Raw genomic sequence first — 22,396 nt, 5'->3', positions numbered from 1 at the left:
GGTGTCGACGCGACCGCGCTCCTGATCTCACATCTGGAGCGTTTGTTCCGTGTTGACGTGAAGGTCACGCTCTCATCCAAAAACCTATTTAAAGACGCAGCATGTGTGGCTGCGTTTCATTACCGGCTCGCCCCCGAGAAGTTGGCACAAGGGCAAATGAGAGGTTACGTTCTGCAGCGTGACTAAACACAAATGTGTGTGTGTGTGCGGACTGACAGAACAGTCAACCTGAGATGAGAGGGATTTATTATTTTATGTCACTCAATCATCAGGGACCAGTGTGTATCAGCTGTTCAAACACACTCTTCTGTCTAAAACCCGGCCTGTAAACGCGGACAATACAACAACTGGAGTGTACTTTGAGGGATCTCGAGGCTATTGTTGGTGTTACTGTCATACTTCAAATAACAATGGCTCAGCAGCAGCAGCAGCAGCAGCAAACCCACTGACACATGGCCCACAGTCCATGTGCATGCATGCAGTGGGTAGAAGAGTAAAGTCTAAAACCCTGTGTTATCCAGCTTAACTTATGCTTCCCAATGCTGGCAGTGATGGAGGACGACAAACATGTGGCTACAAATACTTGGAATATGCAACTGAGGTGTTTTCAGATTTACTATTTTTATAAAAAGTCACAATTACTGTGATGTCATTTCTGTCATCAGACGACTTCAGTGTAGCTTATAAACAGAGGTGGTTACATTTACTCACATTTACACACTGGAAACTTTGGCAGGGAATTAAGAGGACAGGTGAATGAATGATGAGGACATGTGAATGAATGAGGACATATGAATGAATGAAGAGGACACGTGAATGAATGATGAGCACATGTGAATTAATGAGGACATGTGAATGATGAGGACAGGTGAATGAATGAGGATAGAATGAATGAGTGAATGAATGATGAGGACATGTGAATAAATGAATGAGACATGAATGATGAGGACAGGTGAATGAATGAGGACATGTGAATGATGAGGACAGGTGAATGAATGATGAGGACAGGTGAATGAATGAGGACATGAATGATGAGGAGAGGTGAATGAATGAGGACATGTGAATGATGACAGGTGAATGATGAGGACAGGTAAATGAATGATGAGGACATGAATGAATGAGGACATGTGAATGAATGATGAGGACAGGTGAATGATGAGGACAGGAATGATGAGGACAGGTGAATGAATGAGGAGGACTGGTGAATGAATGAGGACATGTGAATGATGAGGACAGTTGAATTGGCATTAATTATGCTGAGTGAGGAAGTTAAAGCATGTGTGACCTTTGACCCATCTTGACTGACACATTATGTGTTTATATATTTGATTTTGTCAGCACTTTAATTTGTAAAGGTTTACCTTTAATTAAAAACAATTCATGTGCACAAGAAAGAACATTTCAAACAAGCTAGTTTTTTTTTACTTTCATTTGAGAACAGTATTTTTGACCAATACTTTTACTTGTACTTGAGTAAAATGTTATTAAAATGGTGGTACTATTACGACTAGAATATTTCAGTACTCTTTCCACCTCTGCTTATAATATATAGTTGTCCCACTAAAACTGAATTAGTGTTCATCGTTATTGGAAAATGAAAGTCTACAAAAATTCGATTTAGATCATGTTTGAAGCCATGCTAAATAGAATTTCTTTTGACTTTATTTAAATTAATCTTGTCTGAGTGAGGTCACCATAAATCTATTCATTCACTCTCCATGTGCCACTGCCATGACTCTTTATCTTCCTTTTTTTTGACGGCAATAAAAAAAAGAATGAAACACAGTAAAGTATCGTGCAGATATGGAACAAACATGTTTATTAATTTACACTTTTCACGGGTGTCATAGCAAAACAAAGAAAATACTCTTTGGTAGCAAAAAAGGAAAAAAGAAAGTGAATCACCGTCATCATACGCGTTAAGTGCTTTGAGTCGCTAATCAGGCAAATGAAGAAGGGGAGGGATTCCATGCTTTTTGAACCACCATGTTAATGATTCGTTTCAAACGTGTGACTAGACTTCTTCCTTTTCCGGCTTTTAATTGATCAGCGTTCGCGTCCGTTGTCTCACTGTGCGGCGCCGCCCGTGTCGAACATCTTCTTGCGGCCCTCCATGCCAGACATGGCCTCCACGTTCTTACGCCAGTCGCCCACCTCACTCGTGAGCACCTGGAGGTGAAGGGAAGACACATTCCCATGAGTTAGTCACGGATGTGCGTAGACAACATCTCTGGTTTCTTTTGGGGATTTTAGGGCGAATTGGACACTAAAAGTGACCGTAGGTGCAAGAGAGTGAATGGTTGTGTGGATGGACTAGTGACCTTTCACCCTATGTTAGCAGGGATTGACCAAATCATAAGATAAAACATGTGTATGCACTAAGAAGAAAGAAGGTTTGTCAGTTCTTTTTGCGATACCTTGTCCTGTTTGACGTCCTCCTTCTTCACAGACTTGAGGTTAGCTCTCAGGTCCATGGAGCCCTTGTGTTTAGAGCCCAGGAGAGCTCTCATCATCTCATCAGCGGACACCCTCACCTTCCTCAGGGCGGGCTTTTTGAACTTCCCGCCAAGGTCCTGTACCTTCAGCTTCAGCTCGTGAATCTAAAGACAGAACCGCACACATTTCGACGTTAGACGTTCGTTCTCTCCGTTTTCATTCTCCACCGAACAGGAAACTGAAGCGGAACCCACGTCTTTGTTGTGCTTGCCCACTTTGTATTCACAGTCGTATCGCTCCTCGTCCACCTCGTCAATCTTTGCATGAAGCTGCTTGCACAGATTCTGACAGATTTCAGAACAGAACACACAACACATGTATGAGTATGAGTGATAACGCCCAGTGTAAAATGACGAGTGGTGCAAGTGCATGACCCACCTGGAGATCGCCCAGTGCCAAACCAGACAGTTGCAGCGGAGGCAGCTTCTCCTCCAGGTAGCGCACTTTCTCCTCCTCCCTCTCCTGCGTCTCTCGCTCCAGATCCTCACAGGCTCGCGTCAGGAGAAGCATCTGATTGGACCAAAACGAGTGTTAGCGGAACCACTCAGCTCCAACTTGATGCTGTGCCATTATGTGGTAAAGAAAGATGTTTAGAACGCGGCGTCGCCCACAGGAATCTTGCAATTTGACCAGTGCCGTGTTAATGGAACATTAGAACTGTGCCTGTTGTGTGCCACCAGCTGTCAATCATGCTGTGCGTCCACTCATACTCTATAAATGCTGTGCTTTGTTGTCTGTTTTCCTCTGAATGGGAACAGAATTTACAACGACCAGAGTCCTTAACCCTTTAAATGTCCGTCTTTTGCCCATTTTCCCAGAATAACTCTCAATATCTGGCAGTTATTTAAAATTTATTGCACATTAAAATAGCATAATAACAATTTTGAATGAAGAAAAAACAGACAAACACCAGATTTTGTGTCCAGACGTTTTTTTCCAACTCTCCAAGTGAAATTACCGTAATAACCACACTAACTTCTCATCTTTCGGAAACTGTTGGGATTCGCGACGTGCGTTAACTTTTCAGTGAATCAAGAATCGAGTGGAAAGTGGATTCATTCTCCCATTGAGTTAGTTCCCATGGAGATCAGATTATGGAGTTGCCCCCTGGTGGCTATTTAATATAACATTGTTTCCTGGTTGGTTTCAAGGAGAAACGGGTAGACGAGGTCTAAGTGTCAATAAGCTCAATAATAGTGATTTTAAAAACTGTTTTAAATCATTCTTAGTGTTTCACACACACAAGTGGAAAGCATGACGTCGCCTCTCACCTTGAGCGAGAGCTTGCGAGAAGCCGAGATCTTCGACTTTGGCTGTTGGGGGTGGAAAAAAAAGGAGATTATGGTGGAATAAGATTGCAGAACACAGTGTTTATGTCATTGATGCTTTGTCTGTCATATCATAAACTAGAACAGTGAACATTGTAAAGTTATGACATGAATCCAAGCCTCTGCCAGCTGTCCACATCATGTTCGGTACATATAGAGTAATAAATGTGTGAAAGGAGCGGAGGAGTGTGTGTGTGTGTGTGTGTGTGTGTGTGTGTGTGTGTGTGTGTCAAACACGACACCACTTGTCCTGCAGCCCCATGTGAGAAGATAATATGTTATTATTAGGATGAAGTCAAGGGAAAGCTCTCAGGGAGGCTGATAACAGTTCTGGAAAAGATAACCGCTGCCATGTATTTGCCATGTCTGTGTATGTGTGTGTGTGGCTGGACGAAAGTGTCCCCCTGTCCATCCACAGGAGGATTAACACAGTGGAGTATATAACTGGCTCACCTTTTCCCCTCTGGGATTCATGGCTGCAAACGTGTGTCGGGCTCCTGAAAGAGCAGAGAGTGGGGAGAAATGAGGCTGGTGATGCAGACAAAGGAGGTCGTGTTCTACGACAGTGACATTTAAAGATAGTGGGAGTCGACTTACCCCCTCTGTGTGACTTCATTTACAAAAAAAAAAAACAAAAAAAACAATCAACAGGGAGAGAAACAGTGGTTGGTGTTAGTGCCGTTTCGGGGATAATGAGTCACGGCAGAGAACGACAGCGTAATCTGAGCCATGAAGGCCCCTCATAGCTGCACAGCATCCTTCTGACAAGAGGATTAAAGCAAAATATACGACGAGGACAATGTCCTCCGCTATATTCAGCATCATCTCATCATGACGGGCTCAACTGCTTTTCTAAAAGCCATGACAATTGTGGCAGATTATTACATTATATCATATTATATTATATTATATTACATTATATTATACAGTAATATATTATGTTTTATTATACTATATTGTAAAACTGTGCCTTAATGTCTATAATATCACATAATAACACTCATTCACATCCATCTACTGTAACACACGACGCAGACCATGTAAAATACAGTGGAGAAATAATTGTGAATTAAGAAGAGACAGTTACCTGTGTCGTGTGGATGAGGTGTCTGGAGTCAAACAGCGACTGCCGCAGACAATGAGCGGCTTTTTATGTGAGCCGTGTGTGACATGTGGGGCCGCAGATAAAGTGTCTGCTCCAAAGAATGTGCTGGCACGAGCCCAAGCATGAAATATCACCTCCTCCTCCTCCTCCTCCTCCAGCCCTGTACTGTGACAACAGAGACAGAGCGTCAATGAGCATTAACATGATGGTATGGACTCCCCTTGGGTGGTGAAATAATTTAAATTTAGTTGTTGTTGACCCTTGGATTCATTGAAGTCTGAAATCCAGACCGGGGCCTTGTTTGCTTCCTCGTTACTGCTTAGCTTAGCACAAGTAGCAACAACAAAAACAGCAACTTTGCTAAAAGGAATACTTTTTGGATTTAGCTTTGTATTACTACAATAGGGGTAGTATTTATGTTAAAAAAGTGTGCTTCACAACCTCTTTCCTTTGCTACGTGCCCACCAGTGACACTTGGTCCTGTCAGCGTAACTGTTAGCAAAGATGGCGGACACTGTTTGCATTCTGGGAATGAGGTCCCGTCCTCCTACGATTGGGTCTAAAAAGTGCAGAATCAGCGTTGCGGTTTCAAGGCTCGGACCCAGATATTTCTGGAGTATTCCTTTAACAACTGGAGTACTACACGTATGTGACCATATGTATGGCGTCCAAGGCTAATGAGCACACATTTGCGGTGTTGAAGTAACACTTATTCAGATTTGGATCAAAGTTAATTCTGGATTAGAGTTAGCATTAGCTCTTGTCATGTTCATTTAACAGTAAAAGTGTTCATTTTAAAACTATTTCAAAGGTGTATTTAACTCTTTTTAGTGACAATTTAATGCTAAGAAAGTTATTCCATAGTGGATTTAGTCCTTGACAGTATCAATGATAAAACAACAGAGTATATCTTTGTCATGGTTTGTAGAAAAGAGTGGAGACAGTGGTGTTATTGTGTTACTGGGTCTTGGAACATGCACATGCACACGTTTTCCATTTAAAACTAACGTAAACTCACACCATAAGAAACATTACTAACAAAAGGACCACTTTTCTAAGTCATCACAACATTCAATCACAACTCAGTTTGAGGTAGTCAGTGAATGTTAATCTTAACTTTTTTGGGGGTTTGTGACCTCTCATATCCTACTTGCAGTACCTACACCGTCCAGCAGGGAAGCCTCTGCGCATTTCACCTGTAAGCAATGACCCAAAGCCCTGAGGTGCATGTTCAGAGTAGGTCAACCTCTCATTACAGGCTCATAAAGTGCATTTAGCAGCACTGCTAATGCACACGATTCTGTGTAATGAGCTCCAACAAGTACAGAGGTTAATGATACACAACATGCAGTGACCGTTAGTAATGATCATATACTGTAGGGAAAGAGTGTTTGTGGTTTAATAACAGTGATTTTCTTCCATGACATTTGACATATAACCAGTTGTTATGATAAAATAACTACTTTTACTTGGTTACGCACTGGCTCAGACTAGTAAGGGGTCGTTCCAGAAGGAGGAGGAGGAGGAGGAGCAGGAATCATTTATAATAATTTCATTGAATTTAATTGAGAAAAAAAAACAGCACATCTTGGTGTCAGGAGTTAAAAAGCCAGTTGATTCCCTTTCACTCTGGAGAGCTTGCAGAAGGCTGTACGTCAAATGAATGACATCTCTATCCTGTGACATCGACGTGCGTGTTTTCTTGTGTTTTGCCTCCGCGGTCAACGATTCCTCGGCGCTAATCTCAGCCTGAGCCCTGGCACTTCTGGCAAATCACCTTAAACCCCGACGCTGCATCAAGTTACTTGTTCTTCTTCTTGTGCCCACATGGCTCACAATGGAATGAAGCTGATGCAATAAGATGTTTTTTGACTCGAATATTCTCTCACATTGCGGAGGATGAGTGGTTAGATGGATTTAAAGGTTTTTCCTTTATGTTTACAGAGGTCGCCGTCTTTCAGTGCCACGCTCCCACTTTACTCCTTATTTACGCGCCTTCAAATAGTTCCCTGCAGTTTCCCCTGAGGGCGCCGTGTGCACACGGCGTTGACTTCTTCTACCAGGAACAGAACAGTAGCTGAAAGGGGGGCGAAGCCACAGTCGGTAATAAAAAAGGTGGAAGACACGGGGGACAACAAATGTTCTGTCATCTTTTTTTCGTCAGTGATCCTCAGCAGGTGGGAGTGCTATTTCCGATGCAACCCAACTCCCGTCTGTCTCCACACAGACACACAGAGTCCAAGGGAAAAACAAAATCATGAGGGCTTTTTAATCAGGGAGAAAAAAAACAATCTTGCAATGCACCTTTTTTCTTTTTCTTTTTTTTTGCTGCCTTCACAGTTTAGTAATCCACAGTTCCCCCTAAATAATAACAGCTGAACTCATTCTGAAAGCGTCTAAAGTGGAAGGGATCAAGGACACGAGTGCAGCTGCAGGATCGAGTGAGACACGCTGATCTTCCCAGGGTTTTAATCTGTCCTCACCTGCTCATATTCAAAGTGTTATTTGTTTTGTCCGTTGTCACTGTATTATTCATCTGGACCCGACAAGCTCAAACACGTGGTGATTACATGGTTTCTCTGTTCGTCACTGTTTATTAATTAAAACGATGTATTATAGGATAAGACAAAACACTTTAATGTCACTGTAGCCGTACAACAAATTGAGAGTTTGGACCGACGATAGATACATAGATAGATAGATCGATACATAGATAGATAGATAGATAGATAGATAGATAGATAGATAGATAGTCCACTATTTTGAAGCATCGGTTTGAAGCTTTTTTTCATGATTAAAACAAGATTTCTGATTGTTTCAGCTTCTTAAATGTGAACGTTTCTTTGCCCCATGTTACAAAGAAACAAAGGCAAAAACAACACATTTGAGAACCTCGTTATTTCCAGGTTTGACAAACTCTGATCAACATGTTTTAACGATTACTCGATTCATCGAGAAAATAATTGACAGATTATAATCGATTATGAAAATCATCGTTAGTTGCAGCTCTAAAATCATCATGGTGTGAATTCATTTGACAACAACTGACATTTGAATCGTTTTCCCATCTCTTTTTATCTGCAGCCCTCCCTCCTCCCCTCACTCGCTGCCCACTTCTTTCCTCTCCCCACACACGGATCTTAGCACACGACGGCGTCCCGAGTGGCACGGATGTTTGGACGTTGGACACACAGAAGGCAGCTGACGCATGACTTCAGCCAACTGGCCCGCCCTGGCATCCCTCTGCCCGCTGCTCTCACCTTGATGCTGCCCTTAAGATTCCCAATTGGGAGCAGTGGATGCCCAGAGTGGCCCACATTTCTCAGCTGTGTTTCCAGTCTAAAGGACAAGGGGCATCATATTTATATTTATTTATGTGTGTGTGTGTGTGTGTGTGTGGGCGCATGTGTGTGTCTTGTCTTTACACAAAGGACACACATTCAAGCCTAATTTTGTCTCCAACCTGTTTACCCTTGAATCTTAAAATAGCTTTAATTATTTCCTTGATGTATACATGTATATATATATATATATGTATATCTCTATATATGTGTATATATATATATGTATATGTATATATATGTATGTGTGTGTGTGTGTGTATATCTTGTATTCTCATTTTACACAAACCTATTTGTGCATTGTGTTTTTATCCTGCAGCCCTCATTAGGCCCAGAAAAAAACGGACACACACACACATACGTCTCGGGAGAATGTTCCAAAGGTCAAGTCATTGAAAAAGCCCCTCACACATTTCTATGAGAAACAAATCAAATCAAATCAAATTTGATTTCTAGTAAAAACAACTGCTGTATATTCACTTGTCATTTTATCTTTTTTTTTCTGTCACAGCAGACGTTCTCCAGCAGGGGGCAGCAGCTCCCCAGAGTCCTGATGGATGCAGAACTTTCTCCTTTGACCACCTACCTGCCAGAGCTGAGTGAGCTGATTGATTTTCTTAGCCGTTAAATGGTGTGGAAATGCAGCACCTTTTTCCCCCAAAAACTCTTCTACGCGCTTGAATGCATCATCCATCAACTGAGGTTTGGTATAAATCGGTTTAGTTTATCAAGCGCAGGTGAAAATGACCTCATAGGTGGAGGTGATGAGCAAAAATGTTCCTCCAGCTCAAATTTCCTTTGATTTATTCCATCATTTCATAATTATCTTGATCATCCATGTAGTCAGAAAAAGAATACACAGCAAGAAAACAGAATCTGTCACATACTATAAATCGTAGATATTTCTGCACAAGCAAGCAAATGACATTGACATTTGACATCAGCAGCTGTGGAGCAAGGATGTAAACAATGTTGAGGCTTTTAGTCGGACGTATTCTTTCTTCTTTAAATGAGTAGGAACGATGGTTTACAAATACCTACCCAGTAGGAGGAATCCATGTTCCTCACTATAGAAACAAGCGGTTAAATACACGTGTTGTGTTCGGCTGTTTCTACAGATGAGATAAACAGCGCCCTCCTATAGTATTGGAGCAGTGAGGCCCATTCCTTTATTTTTTGGCATAGACATTTAAAAAACATTTGGGTTTGGCATCAAAATATCAATATCAGACAAAAGAAAAAGAAAAACCTATAGAGCATGCATTTTTATCTGCTAAGTAAGTAAACCCCCAAAACAAACAACACCTGAAAGAGCATCACAGCAGAAGAAATCAAAGGATTTGTAACTAAATATTAAGTCTTATTCACTTTAATCTGTTTTGCTCATGTGAAAAATGGGTGGGTTCCACTGTTCCAATACTATCGGAGGACACTGTACCTACAGATATACTGTATGTATCCAACATGTTCCACTTTAATGTCTTGAGGTTGTTTTGAAATGAATTTATTGGAAACGGCAACAACTGTCTCTCTCTCACATGTCTCTCTGTGGAGACACATGACGCCGTCCTGCACGTCTAACGTCAATGGATCCATTATGATGATGTCATTCATTAACAAAGACTGCTTTGAAATGAGATATATTGACGGATGAAAGATTGCTTTTTGCTGTGGAACAAATATCTTTCAAATCATAACTGGCAATAAGAGTGTACATTTAATTCAATGTTAAAAATCATATAATCACTTTCAGCGTCATACCAATGTTTCCATTTCTCAAACTATTGTGATGATTTCTTCACATATTCATGTTTGTGATCTACATGGAGATGCATCAGAGGTCACAAACTCGCCACTTAATATCAAAGTTATATTGAGTTATTTCTGTATTTTTTATATTAAAAGATTAATTTTGCATCATAAATCCATTTATATTGTGAACTATTTATCGATCCGTATCGAAGAAAACACTTTTATTTTGAAATTATGTGAAATATCATCATAAATATTGTTATTTTGATATCCCTACTGGTATATTTCATTGTGTTTTTACTGTTGCGTACTGTATGTATAACATATTTAATGTATAACATATTTTACCATGTAAATATGTTATACTACTGTGGTAGCATTATGCCGCTATAAAATAACAAATCCACAAGCTCGTTCGGACAATCCAGTCCAGGTTTGACAACTCTGTTTAGAGGTTTTTGATCCGGACTTGGACTAATGTGGTCTAGAATCATTTTCACAAAATGGGTAAAATGTGTTTTGAAGAATCTACAGCCTCTCTGGGACAATCTAGCCCAGGTTTGACAAGTCTAAGTATAGAGGTTTTGTATCCGGACCTGGTCTAATGTGGTCTAAAGGCAAACAAAGCAGTGAAATGTCCCATTTTGTGGATTTCTTTCAACTATCATAAATAAAAGAAAAGTGGTCGGGGTTCAGAGAATGTTTATTTCAAATGCTTAAAATACACAGTCAAAGCACTAAGAGGTGAACTAAATGTTAAGTTTCCTTTAACTTCCTGTCTATCAAAATTATAAATAACTAGAGGCATGTTTACATGGACTCCACGTACAGAAAAAAACACAACATGTCAGCGTCATTGTGGTTTTTATTTTAGAAAAACCTTCTATTTGATACCGCTCTGATTCTGCCCGGACAATGATGGCGGCGACGTTGACGTATCGCTGCAGTGGGCGTGTACGTAGACCAGCCCGCCCCCTAGAAGGCGGTACAGCTTTCTCCCCCACACACACACACACACAGAAGATGGCGTATGCTGAAGTGGGCGTGTCTGCGCGTGCTGCGGTTTCGCAGAGGGCTGCTGGACCCTCCTCCGGCTCTGTTTGGCAAAGTGGTCTCGCCTCTCACAGCACGAGGGACGCTTTGTCTCGCCGGAGGGGAGGAGGGTGTTGACAGGAGGAGAAAGTGGTCGAGGGGGAGGGAGGGAGGGAGCCCACTACCGCGGAGGAGGAGAAAGCGGGTCAGAGAGGGGACCGGGTCGGGGGGCCACGCGGAGGACGACGCTGCTGTCCGCGCTGGGATGCTGTGGGACACCGCGTGGGGAGGAGAAGAAGAGGCTCCTCGGGTTCGCGCCACGGGCTGTGGTGGTGGTGGTGTTAGTGATGATGATGAAAGGTGGAGAGCAGAGTGGCGGAATCTCGCGCTACCAGACCAACCGCATTGCAAACCACGAGTGACAAACAGACGCTGCGGACCAACACGCATCTCTGGTTCGAACGGAACCCGGATTTCCAATTCGGTGCTCGGGTAATCGACCACCCCGCCGCCGCGGCCCCATCCACTCCTGTCCGCAGAATGAAACACCGCTGTCTTCTTTAACTGCGCACCCCCTCACCCCCCCACACACACACAGAAGAAGATGCCGGGGCGATGCTACCGGGGCAAACTGTCCGTGTGGGCCGGCCTGTGCGTGCTGGTGCTCTGCTGGTTCTACATTTTCCCCGTCTACAGAGTCCCGAGCGACAAAGAGATCGTGGAGGAGGTGCTGAGGCAGCGAGGAGTGTGGCATAAGAACCAGACTGGCATCGAGCTGTACAGGTTCGTCTCAGGACTCTTTTTGTGTGTGTGTGTGTGTGTGTGTGTGTGTGTGTGTGTGTCTCCTGTGCTGTGAAGCTGGGTGTCCCTGGGAACATGGCTGAACAGGCACCATAGTCAATTAGCAAGAAAGGTAGACCAATATTCCCCTTTTTGTGATATTTAAAGGTCCTGTATGTGGCACATTACATGTACAGCCCATCAGTATGTGTGTATAAGTGTATACTTGCGTAAACATTGAAAATAAGGGTTTCTCTTAACTGAGGTATCAAGTGGGAGTTGACTTTACAAATGAATGAGAACATCCTTTGTGTGTTTTTCTGTCTCACCACTACATGCCACTAATTCTTGCACACGGGACCTTTTAACCAAAAAAGGGATTATGCCGCTTTTCCACGACATGGTCTCAGCACAACTCGCCTCGACACAGCACTGCGCGGTTATTTTGCTGCTTGTCCATTAGCGGTAGCACCCGGTGCTTTTTTTTTTTAGCACCTGCTCTGAACAAGTTACGAGCGTGCAGAGCCGCGGATTGGTCAGAGAATGTCATCACAGGAAGAGTCGCGAACTCGGCGTCCGGCACAAGAATCAAAACGAGCGATGCCGAACTGGAGACCAATTAAAAAAAAAAAGACAAAAAAAAATCAATGTCCAACATTTAGCAAAGGAAATGTGTAAAATCTGTTGTATTTAGGTCATGCAGGACGTACGGAACGATTCTGTGAACAAATCATTTCAATCAACTGATTCTAATGATTCAGTGACACCGAAAAACAACACGTTTTCACGCAGCCGTGCTGTGATGACCCCGCTCACATCAAGGAGGTGCTATATTGTAATGGAAAACCGACTGTGTAGAGCCATGCCGAGGCGCTGCAGGACCCTGTCGTGGATAATTGGCGTTATTTGGGATTCTGGGAACAAACACGTTTGGCAGAAAAATGGCAGAAAATATTGAAAAAATCATGGAAAAAGACTGGAAATGATGAAATGGTTTTGTCCACAAACTAAAATGATTCAGTTTGAATGATTTCTTTGTGATGTGGAGCAAAGACAAACCAGGGAATAATCACATTTGAGAAGCTGAAACAATCAGAAATGTGGTTTCAATCATGGAAAAAACCTCAAGCCATAAATGAATCGAGTAATTGTTTGCTTTGTGCACAAATGCTGACGTATTGCAAAAAGGTTTTGACCCAAATCGCTCTGATAAGGATGATCTTGATTGAAGAGATATGAAAATAACATCAGTTAAGTCCTTTTTCAGTGTCAGTTAAAAGAGAAGACCATACTTTCAGAGCAGGGGGCGGGGCTTTTTTAAAATTAAAATTGAATGTATTTTTCATTTAATCACAGCTTTACAGACTCCAAATACTTAAGCAGAAAATGTGCATTGTATGATTTACATGCTCTGTACATGCTCACACACACACACACACACACACAACTTGTCCCCAGAGGCACGTCCAATATCCTGTGTCTGACCAGACCAGACCAGACTCCCCGATGTCACATAACAAGTGCTTAATTATCTAATTAAGAGATCTGCATCCTCTCTGCACAGGAAGCTGCTGACCGACTGCTGCAATCCGCGCAGGATGTTCGCCGTCACCAAGGAGAACTCGCCGCTCGGCAAAGTCCTGTGGTACGACGGCGAGTTCTACTACTCGCACACCGTCAACAACGAGACGTACCCGCTCTTCGTGCAGGTAGGACAGAGGGTGACCTCCCCCATCCACCCCCAAACCCCCTCGTGTGACAGAGGCAGCCGAGGCATGACGAGGCTGAATCATCGTCGCTTTAGTTTTTTCCCCCTTCCTCGTGGTCGGAGCCGCAGACTTAACTCACCGTGTGGGGGACAGCTGTGCTCTTGAAAAGCAAAACCAGATGATGGGGGAAGAGATGTATTTCGCCCGCTCAGCGTAATACAACACCGCTGTGTTGACTGTGGATTCTCACTCGGGTCCATAATGGAGGCATGGAAGGGGCAGTGGAGGCAATTGTAGTGTATGTGAAAGGGGAAGAGAAAACGCTGAAAAGATTGTTTTATTTATCAGTAACGTCAAAAGTGAAAGATACAATTATTATTTAATTATTAAAATAATTAAATAATAAAATATTTTTGGCGATATCCAAACCCATCTCCATATAATTTGACGTTGGATTAATGAAATTCCCAGTTTTCTTTAAATCTGACTTTTCACTCCGAGATGCCGCTTTTCCACAACATGGTACCGCCTCGCCTTGCCTCGCCTCGCCTCGGCACGGCACGGTTTGGTTGGTTTTCCATTACAACATATAGTACCTCCTCAACGTGGGCGGAGTCATCGCTGCACGGCTGCATGGAACTGCCGTGACACACGCAAACGAGTGACCAGTGCCTCGTAAAAGCAGTTGTTTTCGGTGTAACTGAATCATTAGAATCGATGAATTAAAAAAAGATTTGGTCACAGAATCGTTCAGTACTCGAATAGGTTGTGATTTCGCTAAAAACAACGGATTTAACGGATTTAATTGCTAAATGTTGGAGAGTAACGAACGTTTTTTTTCAAGTCGTTTTAACCGATCCGCAGCTCGGCATTGTTCGCTTTGAGTCTTGTGTCGGACGTCGCGCTCATGACTCTTCCTGTGACGGCACTCTCTGACCGGTCAGGGCATGCGTAGCCAGAGCAAAACTGTACCAAGTACTATCACTCCTGGAAAAAGCAGTAAAAACGTGCCGTGCCGTGGCGAGTCAAAGGTTTGACCACCGACTCCTTTTTTCAAATAGGCTCCTCATCTCTTTTTCGCGATATCCAAACCATTCCCACATCATCCGACGTGTGTAAAATGTCCTCAGCTTGACATGAAATGTTTTAAACTTTAACCCTTTTCACTCAGTAACTCAAATAAACCCCGTGACGGTTACTAGGAAGTGGAAGCTTCCTGCAAACAGGCTGGAAAGACAGTCATGTGTTTTTCTGCCGTGTGTGTGTGTGTGTGTGTGTGTGTGTGTGTGTGTGTGTGTTACCTGGTAAATACACTCAAACTTTACTGAAGATAATTTCAGTTATTCGTCGCCATTCTGTCCGTCACTTATGCTTCAAAGTGGGGAAACCAGGGTTTCCCGTGGATCCTTGAAGAGTCATAAAAGGCATCGAATTCATAAACCTTAAAACAAGGCCTTAATTCGTATTAAAATATATTAAATCCTTTTTTTTTTTAAAGTCTTGAAAATGTTAAGGAAGTAGGCTTTCAAAATAATTGGGTTAACTAATGTGTTTTGGGCAGCTTTGTTGTTTTTCTTGTAAAATTGGTGTTAAATTTCACTCCAAGTGGCACTGAAAGAGTCTTAAAAGGTCTTAAATACTTTTACTCACTCTGATTCGCAGAGTCTCCTTTTTTTCCCTTTTTTCTGAAGAATCAAAACGTGGTTTTCCATTTTGAGACGGGTCGTGCAATCTCTGTCGTGGTACAGGCGGACATGAGAATGTTTATTACACTTTAATGTAAAACAAGCCACTTACACTTAGAAATAACCCCACAGTGTTTGTTTATGCACGTATGAATGTGTGTGTGTGTGTGTATCTGCACACAGATAAGAGCAGCTGAGCTATTTATACACGGTTCCTCCCGCGTGTGTGCGAGTATCTGCGTCTTATGGACTGAATGTGTGCCAGAGGAAACTGGCCAAAATGTGCCAAAATGTGCCAAAAGTGCCGTTGCCGTGGTTTCCAGGGGCAGCGACACATCGCTGTCTCGGCTCACAATTACTGGGCCGAATTCCCCCCACATTAGCGATGCAGCAGACCTGCAGAATAACAGTAGTAGAAGGCGAGCGATGGATATCTGACCTTAATTTGCGAGCACAGGCTTTGCATGTTTGTTCATGATGAGCGGGGGAGAGATGCATAAAGAAAACGCAAAAAGAAAATCAAAAGAAATGCAAAAGCTGAGCTTGTGCGTGTTCATTTAGAGCAGGGGTTTGAATGCAGTTCATTAAAAACTAGTTTTGTAAATTGTGGTGACTTTGTCTGCCTTTCTTTGCAGAAATAACTTGTAAATACGATTATTTTGAACCATTTGGAGCAATTTCAAGATGCCCTGTTTGGCTATTTGGACTAATTATTTACCATTTAATCCACACAATTGATAGAAAACCAACTTCACCAGCAGATACTAGCAGGGTTGAATGATTTTGAATATGGTTACATACTGTGTATATAAAGTATATACTGACTGAGCAGTTATCTACAGCTTATCCTTTAAAAAAGTCACACTGTGTTGCACGGTGTCACAGGTTAATGCTGCTTCTTTCCCTAATTGTGCGTCTCTCTATCTAACAGTTTCATAATAGCCGGTGTCCTGGCTTGTTATTGTGTTTTTGTGAGACGTAGCGGGTATTTAAGTGGGATGGACTTCTTCTAGTCTTCTCAACGGCCAGTGCTGTGATTACTAAGTCAGAGCAGCTGAACGGCTACTGTATCTGGGCCTCTGCCTGGTTTCCTGTCTTAAGAAAAAGCCCCAAAGTGGAATTGAGATTTGTGGTTTAATGCCGATGAAAACATGAGCAGCAAATCAACGAATCATGATAATAAACAAACCCACAACAGCAACGTCTCACAGTCTTTAAACGTACGGATGAAAGTCTCAGGCCAGTGTGTCGGTTCGCCACCCCCTGTTTTCCACCCTGTTCGCAGGTATTGTCCTCTGCATTAACCCCCTGTCATGGTCCAATAGAGACCCTGGGGCAAAGAGAAATGTGCATGCATGTGTGTGTGTGTGTGCTTTTCTTTGTGTGTGTGCGTATTCTCAAGTGAGTGCACGCCGAGGGGGGAATAATGAGCACAATTGTTTCCGCTGTCTTACTAATCCAAGCCTTTGAGAGAGAGAGAGAGAGGACATTTGTGGCCCTTATGTCATGAAGCATGTATTTTTCTGTGTCTTCTGTATAAAAGAATAAAAAAAAACCACTACATAATACAGTCTTTATACAAGGCTTTAATTTAGATGATGATAGGGGCTGCGACTCACAGCCAGGAAGCTGATTTTCCAGCTGCAACAGGAATGTGGAGAGGCCGTGAAATAGATCATGAGCATTGTGAAAGATCTAAGTGTGCAAGAAGAGAGGGATCTAAGCGTTATAGTGAAATAACTGCGTCGATAAGAGATGGCTGCAAATGACTTTGTGTCTGTCCACAAACCAAAATGATTCAGTTTTTAATGATTTCTTCTTTTTAAAATCACAGAAACTAGAAAATATTCACATTCAAGGAGCTGAAAAATCCCAGAAACTAGAAAATATTCACATTCAAAAGCTGAAAAATCACATAAAACTGAAAATATTCACATTCAAGAAGCTGAAAAATCACAGAAACCAGAAAATATTCACATTCAAGAAGCTGAAAAATCACAGAAACTAGAAAATATTCACATTCAAGCTGAAAAATCACAGAAACTAGAAAAATATTCATTCAAGAAGCTGAAAAATCACATAAAACTGAAAATATTCACATTCAAGCTGAAAAATCACAGAAACTAGAAAATATTCACATTCAAGAAGCTGAAAAATCACATAAAACTGAAAATATTCACATTCAAGAAGCTGAAAAATCACAGAAACTAGAAAATATTCACATTCAAGAAGCTGAAAAATCACATAAAACTGAAAATATTCACATTCAAGAACCTGAAAAATCACAGAAACTAGAAAATATTCACATTCTAGAAACTGAAACAATCAGAAAGTGTTGTTTTAATCATGAAAAAAGCTTCAAACTGACTCATCGACGGTTGATGACGAGTTGACCATTAATTTAGTTATGGATTAATCGAATAGAGTCATTGTTTCAGCTCTAAAATGAAGCTGAGCAATAACTCGATAACTGCAAATATTGCAATTGCAATTTCATCTCAACTTCATTTAAACTATCTGACATTTTATTGCAATAAAGAAATGTGATTTATGAACATTTGAGTAGTTTGCTAAAAGAAAGAAAGGGTTGAAATAAACCGTAAACCCTTTAATGGTTTATTTTCTGTGCGAAAATGTAACAAAAAAAATGCACTTAAACATGGTGAAAACAGCAAGTTTTCTTTACAGTTACAGTTTGGATGGTGATGGACATGACTTTTAAATTCTGTTACACTACTGTTACATTGCATTACCAGTCAGAAATGTTACAACAACATATAACAATTTATTGAAGTTTTCCAGATACTGTAAGAAATGAAGTCATTTGTAAAGTGGGTAAATGTGGCTCAAAGTTGCGATTGATTTTTTTCTCTTTAGTTTCTGATGTAACCACTGCTCGTTTGACTGGTATTTCCGATTTTAAAAAGAGAAAGGAAAAAAAGACCAATTAACTGCTCAGTATAATGCAGACTGTGTTCCAGGAAGCACAATCTGCTTCTAAGGATGGGTCGGTTTGACCTTGACTTGTTTTCCACCTCCTCCCTTCATATCCACGTTCAGCGGGAGCCAAGTTTTTGCTGAGCACACATTGACCCGCGCGTCTGCCTCAGAGAAAACCTTATACAAATATTGTGCCACAGGTTAACAAACCCCTGTACCGTGTCCTCTCCTCCTCCTCCTCCTCCTCCTCCTCCTCCTCAGGGCAACCCTCTGAAGTTCCCTCTGAAGAAGTGTGCGGTGGTGGGCAACAGTGGCATCCTGCGACGCAGCAAGTGCGGTCGCCACATTGACCAGGCCGACTTCATTATGAGGTGAGAGAATAAAGGACTGCAGTCTGTGAGTGTGTGCGCATGAGTGCGACCGCGTCACTGCTGCTCCAAACATGAATCAGCTGTTTGCCACTCTGGGAGAGCAGCCAAGCACCGTCGCTGATGTTCAACTGCAGCTCAGGGGAAAAGGGACGGAGAAGTGGGGGCCACAGCGAGGTGTGAGGAAAGCAAGGAATCCGAACAGAGCGGAAGGTGCTGAAGCTGGATGGAGCTCAATGAAACAAGCAAATGTTCAATATGAAAAGGTTAAGAGAATCAAGTATTTAAGAAGTTTTAACCCTTTGCTCCCACTACTATGTTAAAACATGTGCGGTCAGTAAGCAGCAGGTGACGACAAATTTAATAAAGTACATCATAAAAGAACTGGCACTTTTGGTCGCACCTGTCCTTCGTACGGCGGAGTATTAGGGCCACATCGAGAGTAAAAAAAAAAAATTCACAGACTTTGAGAATGAAGTCTTAATTTACAAGAATAAAGTCATGGATTTATGAGAAAAAAGTCACGTAAATTTGCAATTTATTTCTCGTAAATTTATGACTTTATTCTTGTAAATGTACAACTTTAATCACGTGAATTTACAAAAAAAATGTATGAGGTTAAAGTCGTAAAATCTACAAGATTAAAATCATAATTTTACAAGAATAAAGTCGTACATTTACATGACTTTTTTTCTCGTAAATTTACGAGATTGAAGTTGTAAATTTAAAAGATTAAAGTCGTAAATTTACAAGATTAAAGTTGTACATTTACAAGAATAAAGTCATAAATATATGGGACTTTAACCTCGTAAATTTACGACTTTAATCGCGTAAATTTGCAAGATTAAAGTTGTAAATTTAAAAGATTAAAGTTGCTAATTTACAAGATTAAAGTCATACATTTACAAGATTAAAGTTGTACATTTACAAGAATAAAGTCATAAATATATGGGACTTTAATCTCGTAAATTTACAACTTTAATTGCGTAATTTACGAGATTAAAGTCGTAATATTCTAACCTGTTGTTTTAGAAGAGGAGAGTTGTTAAAATGAGGGCCGTGGAGCAATTATTCTCATAAATTAAGACTATTCTCAAAGTCTGTGAAAAAAAAACATCTCATAGTGGCCCTAATACTCCGTCGTACCTTTGCAAGTATTTAAAATAAAACAAATAAACGCGTTTGTCATCTCACGTGCAAGTCAAACGTGCCTGGAATCAAACAGGTGCACAATTCTAAGCATTTCTTTGTCTTTAATAAGAATAAGATAAACCCCACAGTTTGATGAACCCTATACCGTGTTTTTAAAAGAATTCAAAAGAACAAAGAGCGAGCGCTGCTGTCAAACCTGTCAGACGACTGTAGGGATCTTTGAGGCACAGTAGAAACTGTTTCTTATTTGTTATTTCTCACCGTTCCTGAACTTCTCACCAGTTGTGGGGCCACGTGTGACGTTGACTCAACAACACCTGAAGATGTGGCCGACTGTATTAACACACACCACCAGGACGTCCATATAAGGAGTTGTGTTATTCCCACTGTAATATACCAAGGGTGCACCCTCATGCGGAGGATAGGAGATGAGATGGGTGGATGTAATGAATAGATATCAAACTGAAAAATATGTGTTTGACCATGGCTGTTATTAAACTGTCCCCTCTTCCAGTCATCGATTCTTTTAACCGTGTGCTGAAAAAGTCTGACGGAAAAAAAACGAAGATGTCTTGATGTTTCGTTTCTTTTAGATGTAACCTTCCGCCGCTGTCCAAGGATTACGTGGCGGACGTGGGAAACAGGACACATCTGGTTACGGCCAACCCCAGTATTATAGAGAAAAGGTAAAAAAGAAAAATCTTGTGGATTTCAGCTTTGTCAATAAGCAGCCCTCGCGTCCCCACCTTTTCGAGGCTATCGGTCAACGTATGGCACAGTTATAGGGGCACTTCCTGTTTCGTGGCGAATTGTCAAAATGTATTTATTTATTTATTTTTTTATTTCATTTTATTTTTTTTATTTTTTTATTATTTATTTATTCTATACCACAAACGCACTCAGACGGAATTGTTCATTTCGATCGCCGAGATGGACGCCAAAATTCAAAATGGCCGACGTCCTGTTGAGTTGAGGCCGTGGTCCCGGTTGACTTTTTTGTTCGTCTTGGACCGTTACAAGGTCACACCAAGTTTCGTGAAATTCGACGCAACTTAATCGTGGCTTGCTCCATCCACGTTCCGCCTTAGGGGGGCGCCACAGAGCCCAGGTGCAAAGCACGAGCACGGTTCTGGACACTATGCCCAATATCGCATTTTGGCGTCAAGTGTCAAGACTTTTTATGCATGTTAACAACCCCTCTAAAATTATATTATTAATATTAATAATCTAACTATAGGTTCCTCGCACAAATTCGTGGCCTAGCATTCGCGCTCGGGCCTTAACGAGGTAAATAGGTGAAGCAGGTGTGCGTTTATACAAGTCATAAAAATGCATGAAGATGACACTTGAGAAGTAGCAAGATTGTGGGAAATCCCTGAAAATGAATGAGTAGAACAAAAAAATCATCTCACTGGATGCAAGTTTCTTTACCCTGACACCCTTCATTCCTGCGGCATCACATGTGACTACACTGTAAAGTCACTTCCTTTGTAGACAGACAGAAGAGGAAGAAGAAGACAACAGACTCCCCACACACCGCTCATGACACCATGACTCACTCAGGAGCAGGAACCACTGCCGCCAACTCTCTGTCTCTCTCTCTCACTCTGCGTTCCTTTAGATTCCAGAACCTTCTGTGGTCCAGAAAAGCCTTTGTGGACAGCATGAAGGTCTACGGCCCGAGCTACATCTACATGCCGGCGTTCTCCATGAAGCCGTGCACCGACCTGTCGCTGCGGGCGCACTACGCCCTGGCGGACTCCGCCTCCAACCTCACCATGCTCTTCGCCAACCCCGAGTTCCTGAGCTCGGTGAGCAAGTTCTGGAAGGCTCACAGCGTGCACGCCCGCCGCCTCTCCACGGGCCTCTACCTGATCAGCCTGGCGCTGGGCCTGTGCGAGGAAGTCACGGCCTACGGCTTCTGGCCGTTCTCCGTGGGCCTGGACGAGCAGCCGGTCAGCCACCACTACTACGACAACATCCTGCCCTACAAGTGGTTCCACGCCATGCCCGAGGAGTTCGTGCAGCTGTGGCAGCTGCACAAGAGCGGCACGCTGCGCATGAGGGTGGGACAGTGCCCCCCGTAGGAAGACCAACCGAGGGAGGAGTGGTCGGTGAAAGTGTGGGGGAGGGATTACAGGACTGTTTTTTGGGGGCTGTGGATTGGCGGGAACTACCGCAATAAATAGTATGCTGTGTCCCCGAGCTAATCCCAGAGTGTCCACGCACATGAAATGATCACACGTTCCCCAAAACTTGCCATTCTTTCTAAATATAACGTGCGTATGTATGTGTGTGTGTGTGTGTGTGTGTGTGTGTTTTATAAATGGAGAGACTCAGCTGGAGCTGGGTTGGGTTTGACCACTGTATGTGACTGCCACCCACCCCACCCCACTCTCTGGGTCTTTGTTAAACAGAGCCAGAAGGAGCAGGGGAATAATAATAAAAAAAAAAGCACAGAGGGACTTGAGAGATAATGGAGTGGAACTGTAGCGGGGCAGTGGTTGGGGGTTTGAAAAGGATTTTTTCCTCTGCTTTTCTACAACCGAGCGCTTGATTGGCATTCTCATTCTCTCTGGTGCCAAATAGTTCAAAGCAGGAGACAAAAAAAAAAAAGGAGTCTTACAAACGATAGTCAGAATGATTTTCTTTGCCAAATGTGTTTGTTTTTGTTTCTTTATTGTGAGATTAATGTGAATTACTATATC

At 42.2% G+C, this 22,396-nt stretch overlaps 2 protein-coding genes across 3 annotated transcripts; one reads left to right on the top strand and one right to left on the bottom strand.

Moving 5' to 3' along the window:
* Positions 1 to 1,791: 1,791 nt before the first annotated feature.
* LOC122765962 (troponin I, slow skeletal muscle-like) lies at positions 1,792 to 4,979 on the bottom strand. 2 transcript variants are annotated; one of them, XM_044020485.1, is made up of 8 exons: positions 4,912 to 4,979; positions 4,422 to 4,437; positions 4,278 to 4,321; positions 3,768 to 3,809; positions 2,875 to 3,006; positions 2,691 to 2,780; positions 2,418 to 2,600; positions 1,792 to 2,169 (listed from the first exon to the last, which is right to left on the bottom strand). In XM_044020485.1, the coding sequence occupies exons 3-8, from the start codon at positions 4,296 to 4,298 to the stop codon at positions 2,068 to 2,070; spliced, it is 570 nt and encodes a 189-aa protein (XP_043876420.1). In that variant the 5' UTR covers positions 4,299 to 4,321; positions 4,422 to 4,437; positions 4,912 to 4,979; the 3' UTR covers positions 1,792 to 2,067. The 2 variants fall into 2 exon arrangements, with proteins under 2 accessions (XP_043876420.1, XP_043876421.1); XM_044020486.1 differs by having other exon boundaries at positions 4,422 to 4,434; positions 4,912 to 4,978.
* Positions 4,980 to 11,220: 6,241 nt separating this feature from the next.
* st8sia1 (ST8 alpha-N-acetyl-neuraminide alpha-2,8-sialyltransferase 1) lies at positions 11,221 to 22,136 on the top strand. The gene is made up of 5 exons (XM_044022657.1): positions 11,221 to 11,837; positions 13,399 to 13,543; positions 18,430 to 18,539; positions 20,282 to 20,374; positions 21,310 to 22,136. The coding sequence occupies exons 1-5, from the start codon at positions 11,659 to 11,661 to the stop codon at positions 21,773 to 21,775; spliced, it is 993 nt and encodes a 330-aa protein (XP_043878592.1). The 5' UTR covers positions 11,221 to 11,658; the 3' UTR covers positions 21,776 to 22,136.
* Positions 22,137 to 22,396: the final 260 nt, after the last annotated feature.

This window comes from Solea senegalensis, linkage group LG3 (assembly GCF_019176455.1).
Source record: "Solea senegalensis isolate Sse05_10M linkage group LG3, IFAPA_SoseM_1, whole genome shotgun sequence".
Taxonomy (NCBI): domain Eukaryota; kingdom Metazoa; phylum Chordata; class Actinopteri; order Pleuronectiformes; family Soleidae; genus Solea; species Solea senegalensis.
This window is presented reverse-complemented; position numbering and strand designations above follow the sequence as displayed.